Raw genomic sequence first — 8,139 nt, 5'->3', positions numbered from 1 at the left:
TCTGCCAATAATTATTTTTTAGTACGCCTTTGAAAACATTGAAAATCCAGATGATTCCCTCAAAAAAAGATCTCCCAAATTGGACATTACAACCATAAAATCATTGTTCAAAAAACTATTTTCTGCAACACCAGCAATGAAAAATCTGGGGTACGTAAAAAATAATCATAAGAGAATAAAAAGAAGCGACGAGGACTATGATTCGAGTACAGAATTTTTTGAAGGTCTCAGCAGCAGGGAATTCACGACAGCAGAGACAACAGAATCCGAATTCACGGTTACAATTCAAAGTCAATCGACAGAATTTTTCACTCATGATTTCGGAAATCTTTATCTAACAACGATTCGCACAACAGTTTCCGAAATGTATGATTATCAAGATGAAGTGAAGGAAACAACTTTGACTGGCAGCACAGATGAAATTGATTTGGATCGATCCTTAGAAAAAACTACAACTTCTAATTTTCAAATTACAGAGGATTACGATTATGATAAATTAAAAGCAGAATATTATTACCAGATTCAAGAATTTCAGAGAAGAAATGAAACTTTCAATTATACGGATCAAGGAGAATCGGAAGAGACAGCAAAAGCTGCTCTGAAAAAAATTGTCGATTTTAAAATGCCGAGGAATTGTACCAAAGAGGAATTGTCCCAAATAGGAGTTAAGGCTTTTGAATGTTTGATTTTTGATTATCAACATGCAAAAAATAAGACTGATGTTAAGAAAGTTTTGGATAGAACTTGGATGGTCATTAAAATATGGGTTTTGATCTATTTCTGCATTGCCATTCCCTGCTGGTGTCAAAAGGGTATTAATTTTGATTAAATTTATATTCATTTATTAAATTAACACTTTAGAAAGAGTTATTTTTGAAAAATTATCATTTTCAGGATGGTGTTGCTGTTGCTTTTGTTGTGAGACTTGTTTTCCTATGGAAATAATTGTAGCCGAGAAGAAATATTTTTCGGAAAATCCTCCTGGTACTTTAGTCAAAGGGATCAAAGACAGTACAATAGTCAAAAAAGAGAGAGTGAACTATAAGCCTACTCTTTCAGAATACGACGCTTACGAAAAATTCGAAAGTGCGATAAGAAATATTTGAAAGAAAAAGGAATTTCCATATGAATTGTGTATTTCTAGGATAAAATTAGAATTTAATTTATGTTTAGGGTTTGGTATGTCAATAAAAAAATAATTAATTTCGGTATATTAGACGTTTCAATCACACTCACAGTCAAAAACGCACATTTAATGAATTTTTACCATTTTAAATCACGAAATCTGAAACTGTACAATTTTTCAAAATTTTTATGAAATGTAAATTGTACAGTTTTCTTGAATTTTTATTAAGAATGTACACTACGTACAATCAATCTCAAAAGTTGCCTATCTTTAAAATCATTTATAAAATCGAAGAAAAAGATCTATTATTAATTTCTGTAAATCTTGAAGGAGGCTTTTAACCAAACTTCTCTTTAGAGAACAGTTACCATTTTTATTCAATCCTAATGATCAAGGCCTCGTTTTATTCTTCAAAGGATTCTATAAATTTGTATTTGGGTTGATTTTATTTTTGAAAAATTTATTTAAAAATCATACAGTAATTATTGTTATAAACAATCATAGTTTAAATTTTAATTAACACCACCCAAATGGAATTGTAAAGAATCCTTCAAAGAATAAAATGACACTTTGATCATTAGGATTAAATAAGAATTGTAATCATTTCAACTTGAATTATTTTTTCTAAAGTACACTTAGAAGCTTCCGTCAAGATTTCCGGAATACAAAAATAAATCTATTTTTTTTTAATTTTATAAATCATTTTAAAGACTGGCGACTTTTGATATTCATTGTACGTTGTACCTTAATATGAATAATTCTAATTTTAATTTTTTAAATTTAAAATCATTCAATATTTAATTTTCAATCTATAAATCTTCCAAGTTATACGAATTGTACGATTTTGAAATTTTCATTAAATTTCTTCGATTTCAGATGATTTCATTCTTTTATTACATAATACATTATCACGATTTTAATTGAAAAACTGTTGAAATAAAAATGTTTTCCAATTAAAAATCTTCAGTATTCAATTCATCCGAATTTTAATGTTGTATGACTTTGAGCGATTATAGAAAAGTTTGTATGAATTGAGAGAATGAAATCGTGCCATATCTTCCAAAATGAATTTTTAATTTCTTGGAATCGTGTAAAATTCCATAAAATATGTAAAATCCTTTAAAAAAATTTAAATTTTAAACTCCTTTGAAACTTCTAAAAACTCCTGGAAATGCCTGTGAAATTTTTAAAATACCATAAAATCTTTAAAATCCTTTCAAAAAATAAAAATACCAAAAAGTGACTTTAAGAAAAAAGCGTGACTGTTAGTGATATTTGAATTCTCATCTAAAAATTTCATTTTTAACTAAAAACGAAGACTTTTCTACCATGAAAAATCAAGTTTCAACAAAAGAGCGAAGTTTTCAAACTAATAAGTCGAATGTAAAAAAAAACAGTGGAGTTTTAAATCCGAAGAGAAATTTTTAATAAAAAAGTTCACTTTTATTCAAGGATGCATTTTTAATAATATAATAGTTAAATTTTTTAATTATGCAATATACAGATAAAAGTTACAACAAAAAATGGAATAGCTAAATTTTCAGATAAAAACTCTGGTAACAAAATAATGTTAAACAAAAAAAAACTACTTGAAATAAAATTGTTAAATTTTCAGTATACAGCATAAAGTTTTAGCCAAACATGGAATAGTTAAATTTTCAGATAAAAAAAATTTGTAACACAGAAAAAAATAAATTTTCAACAAAGATGTTAAATTTTCGACCGAGAACATGAATTTTTAACTAAGATTAATAGTCTACCAAAAAATACGATTTTTGAACAAAATAAATGAATTTTCAACAAAACTATTTACTTTTAAAGCCAAAGAAACGAATTACCTCAAAAAGGTGCATTTTTAACCAAAGCAAATAGATGAATTTTCAGCTATAATAATTATGAATCTTTAAATTTTTTTTTTTCAAAGTAGTTCAACTTCAAATAAAATGATCGACTTTTCAACCCAAAAAGATGAATACTTAACGAAGCATGTAACAGTTGATATTTCAATCCAACATTTGCATTTTCAACCAAAAAGGGTAAATTTTCTATCATGAAGATTAAATTTCTATCAAGAAAGACGAATTTAAAAAAAATGAATTTTTAAATAAAAAGATAAATTTTTAACTAAAAAATTGATTTTTGATAAAAAAAGGATTATTTTTTTAACAATATAGTTGTATTTTCAACAAAATAATTGAATTTTCAATCAAATAATAGAAGTTTTAACCAAAGAAGATGAACTCCCAATAGAAAATATAATAGTTGCCTTTTCAATAAAAAAATAACTTTTACCCAACAATATAGTTGTATTTTTTTATTAGGTTTAACTATTAATCAGGGTGGCCGTTTTAATAAAACAACAAAATTCCCGGTCATCTTTTGTTCGCAAAAATTTTTCACGGTCAATGAAATTTAAAAAATCGAATACTAAAGCTAAAAATTTTTCTATTTCATGTAATCAAAACTGAGCTGCAAATGAAAGCACTCAAAGAGTAACTCTTGAATTTTAAAGTTTTAAAATTGAAGTTTCAAAGTGTTTTAATTAAAACATTTTGTTTCCAAATTTTCAATAATTTAGACGTATAAAATGAAAGCTACAAAGATTTTTTAATATGAATTTTTTTTTAATGAAATGCAGTTAAGCTACCAAATTAAAAATGTTTAATTTTTATAAATTTTAGAATTGAAAGATTCATATTCAGTTCCAAAAATATATATCTACGCTATCATTTTCAATGCTCTAAATTGAAAAATCATTTCACGAACTTAAAACTGTTTTAAATTATATCATTTTAGGCAGATTTAAGCTAGAAGCGTTAAAAATTAAACCAATACTTTTATTTATAAACCGAGAACACTTCTTGACTTGAAGGTTAATTATTTTTGATTCAAATAGTTTTAAAATCCTTAAAATGCTTCGATATTTTATTTTTAAATCTTAAAACATCTAGGTTTTATATTAATTCAAAATTTTAATTATTTTTTAATCTTTTTAGAACTTCTAAAGATCTTTTAAAATGATTTTCATTTTTTCTACATTTTTTTTAATCCTGCCAAATTAATGAGTTTTGTTTAAAATCTTTCACATTCATATTTGATCATTTTTTAATCTTTGTAAATCTTTTTAAATATTCTTCTGAAATTAATTTTTTAAAATAAAAAAAAATCATTTTCAATTTTCCTAGGGATTTTATTTTTTATTTTTCGGAAGCCTTTGAAATATTTAAAAAGCTTTTAAATTTTTTGTTCAAAATCTGCTGAAATCATAATTGAAAAAGATAACAATTTAATTAATTATTTAAAAAGTGGTTAAAATCTAAGTTGTACCGATTTTCTTCTACGAATTTGTAATTTCCAAACAAAAATATGACTTTTCAGTCAAAAATCAATTTTACACGAAAATTAAGTATTTTTACTAAACAAAAATGATATTTAAAACCAAGAAAATTACTTTTTTTTTTAGAAAAAAAGAAGAATGTCCAACTAAAAAAGATCAATCTTAAAGAAATTTAAAAGTTAAATTATTAGTTGAAAAATTACTTTTATACCAAAAAAAGGCGTTTTCGCTAAACAGGTAAATTTCCAACCAAAGCCTTCAATCAACAAAAATTTTAATAATGTAATTTAACTTTTACCCAATTAGTTGAATTATCAATTAAAAAAGATTATTTTTAACAAAATAGTTCAACTTTCAACGAAAGAGATGAATTTTCAAATAAAAATGTAAATCTTTAAGAAAGAAAATGATTTCTTAACAAAGAGATTCGACCAAATTTTTCAAAGAAAATAGTTAAATACTCAAGTAGAAAAGAATTATTTTTAACCAAAAAGTTACATTTTCATTTTAAAAAATGCATTTCTACTAAAAAATATGTATTTTTAAATCAGAAAGATAACTTTTGAAAAAATAGTCGAATTTTCTGTTAAAAAGGATTTCAGTTCAGTTTTTAGTATTAAAATGTGAATTTTTAAACAACAAAAAAGTTTCCACGAAAATATTGAATTTTAAATCCAAGGAGACGAATTTTAAACCAAAATCATGAATTTTTAACAAAATTCTCGAATTATCTGCCAAATAGTTGCATTTTTATCCAAAAAAGATTAAATTTCTCTAAAACAGATGATTTTTTATTTAAAAAAGAAAAGAAAAATAGTTAAATTTTCATTTGAAAAAGAAACAAACGAATTATTAAAAAAAAACTGACCATTTCTTTTTAAGATGAACTTGCATCCAGACAAGATTTCAGTTCGTTTTTCAATTCCAAAATATTAAATTTAAAGGAAAAGTAAATTTTCTACGAAATAGTTAAATTTTCAACAAAACAGGATTTTAAAAAACTTCAAAAAAAAGTTACATTCTTATCCAAAGAAAATTTCAGTTCACTTTCCAATTCCAAAATAAGAAATGTAATCTATAACAGGCTGGCCGTTTTAATCGAAGAAAAAAATTCCCCGTCATTTCCCGGTTTTTTTCCCGGTAATTTCAAAATTATATTATTTTAAGTAATTTCTTAACAGTTCTTAAATTAAAAGTTAAATTATTTTTATTTTAAAAAGTCTAGGCATCTTTCAAAAGCTTTAAAATTTTATTTCAAAGCTTTGAAAAATCTAGAAGTGGTTTTAAATTTGCCCAACTTCAAAATCATTTTTGAATTTTTTATCAGAATTTTTTAATATTAAGAAATATTTAGAAGTTTTAAAAAGATTCGAATTAAATTTAGAACTTGAAATAATTTGAAATACTTACAGCCGAATTTAAAACAAAATTTAGATTTTTGCAGATTTCGAACAAAAAATTTAGAATTTTTTTAAGAATTCCGAAAGACTACAAAAGAATAAAAATTTTCTTAAGATTCTTAGGAAAATTGAAAATGATTTTTCACGTTGAAAAATTATTCTAACAGAAAGTTTAAGAAAATTTTAAGAGATTTAAAAAATGATCAAAGAAGATCATGAAAGATTTTAAGGATTTTATTTAATTTCCTGGAATTTCAAAAATTTTAGGAAAATTTCGATTAATTTTAAAATATATTTAGAAGTTCTGAAAAAATGTTAACACACTTCGTTTAAATTACTTGAAATAATTCCAAGTTTTTTATTAATTTTGAATATTTTCAAAACTTCTACATATATCTTAAAATTACTCCAATTTTTTTACAAATAATAAGTGTTCAATTGTTATTTATGCGTCAAAATTGAACAATTTCACTTATAAATTAAACACTTTTTAAATAGAACAATTAAAATTGTAACGCTAAAAGATTAAAAAGTCTTCGAAAGAAAGTTTTTCTATGTAAGACAATTTACTTTTAAATTGTCTTTTAAAAATATTGGGTTTCAATTTCCTCGGCTTAAATGAACAGTAAAATATTACTGAATTTTAAATACTTATTCTTTTTCTACATTAAGAAATTTGAAATTAAATGGGATAAAAATTAAATAATTTAGACTCACAATATTTTAAATTTAATAAAAACCTTTAATTATGACTATATTATTATGGATTTATTTTTAAGTTGAAAATAGTAAAACGCACGATTACATTTCTTAATAGAAAAAAAAATTAATAGAAGTAATTTATTAATAAATTTATTTATTAAATTTAATATTAAAAAAATAATATAAGGGAATACCTGAAAGTTTGAATTAAAAATATATTATTGATAAATCATGAAGATTTTTATTTAAAAATAAAATTATCGGAATAAATGATATATTAATTTCAATTCTTATCAAGGCTTTCGGATTGAAACAGAATCTGGAAATTCTCGAATTTTTGAAGGATCTAGAATTGCTTGGTCAAATTAATTATTGTTCAGATTGCCATACTTAGAGTAAAGATCCATTTTAAAAATAATTTATTTATAGTTACAGTTGATAAAATAAAACTGTTTTTTATTAAAAATTGCCCACTTCAAATGCTTTTAATTTTAATTGTTTATATCCTCAAAACTGCACTTTAATTATCTTAAAAACTGTTAAAATCGAACTTGGGCAGATTTTTCTTCTGAAAATTCGTAAAATTCCCGATTTCCCGGTCCGGCAGCCACCCTGTTTTTCATAAAAAAATCTTCGATTTTAAAAACTTTAATTTTTACTCTAATTTTTAATTATTTTTTAACCTTTAAAATTGCACTTTAAAATTCTTTAAATTAAAATATATGCTTAAGAATTAAAAATCTAAAATGGGAAATTTTTAAAGTGAAAGATTTTCGAATTAAGCATTCTAAACTAAATGGTATAATAATTTATAAAAATCACAATTTGAAAAATTATTTAAAGAATGGTTGAAATCAAAGTTTGACAACATTTTTATTCTAAAAATGTTCTAAAATTCCCGGTCAACAAAATTAATTCACTGTCATATCCCGGTTTTCCCCGGTCCTATAAAATTCCCAGGCATTTCTCGGTTTCCCGGACCAGCGACCACTCTGAATAAGTTAATTTTCTGCTAACTAGTCGAATTTTTAATTAAAAAGTGTGATTTTTTAACAAAATTGCTAAATTTTCAACCAAACAGTTGGATTTTTGTCGAAGAAAAATGAAAATTCTTATAAAACTGGTGAATTTTTAAATCAAAAAGACAAATTTTCAAAGAAAAAAGTAGAATTTTCATCCGAAAAGATTTCAATTGATTTTTCAAAACAAAAATAGGAATTTTTAACAAAAAGTAAATTTTCAAGGTAATAATTTAATTTTTAACAATAGAGTTGCATTTTTCTCCAAGAAAGATGCATTATTTATACTGAAAAAGATGAACTTTTAAATCAGAAACACAAATTTTCGGAAAAAATATTTTTCATGCAAAAATGATTTCAGTTGACATACAATTGAATCTGCAACCAAAAAGGATGTGACTTTATGAAAATTGTTCAATTTTCAACCAAATAATAAAATTTTTAACTAAAAAGATAATCTTCAAGAGAAACGTTTTGCAAATTTGCAAAAATTACGTACATGAGTGAAGGAAACTTTCTCCCCTTCCGCAATAAATCGTAACAAATTTTTTCGAC

The 8,139-nt window shown here is 23.7% G+C and overlaps 2 protein-coding genes across 4 annotated transcripts in view; one reads left to right on the top strand and one right to left on the bottom strand.

Moving 5' to 3' along the window:
- LOC117172342 overlaps nucleotides 1–1,189 on the top strand; it is a 5,961-nt gene extending 4,772 nt beyond the window's left edge. For 2 of the 3 annotated variants that reach the window (XM_033360151.1, XM_033360153.1), the window contains exons 3-5: nucleotides 23–150; nucleotides 225–812; nucleotides 895–1,189. In XM_033360151.1, coding sequence (XP_033216042.1) covers nucleotides 365–812; nucleotides 895–1,106 — 660 coding nt within the window. In that variant the 5' untranslated portion in view covers nucleotides 23–150; nucleotides 225–364 and the 3' untranslated portion in view covers nucleotides 1,107–1,189. Of the gene's footprint in view, nucleotides 1–22; nucleotides 151–224; nucleotides 813–894 lie in introns of those variants that run through there. The other variant, XM_033360154.1, reaches the window with a different exon arrangement.
- Nucleotides 1–8,139, bottom strand: part of LOC117172341 (zinc finger FYVE domain-containing protein 26 homolog) — a 58,909-nt gene that overhangs the window by 35,803 nt on the left and 14,967 nt on the right. The gene's annotated exons all lie outside the window — the stretch shown is intronic.

Source organism: Belonocnema kinseyi, chromosome 5 (assembly GCF_010883055.1).
Source record: "Belonocnema kinseyi isolate 2016_QV_RU_SX_M_011 chromosome 5, B_treatae_v1, whole genome shotgun sequence".
NCBI lineage: Eukaryota > Metazoa > Arthropoda > Insecta > Hymenoptera > Cynipidae > Belonocnema > Belonocnema kinseyi.
Note: the sequence above shows the minus strand (reverse complement) of the source record. Positions and strands in the feature narration are given on the sequence as shown.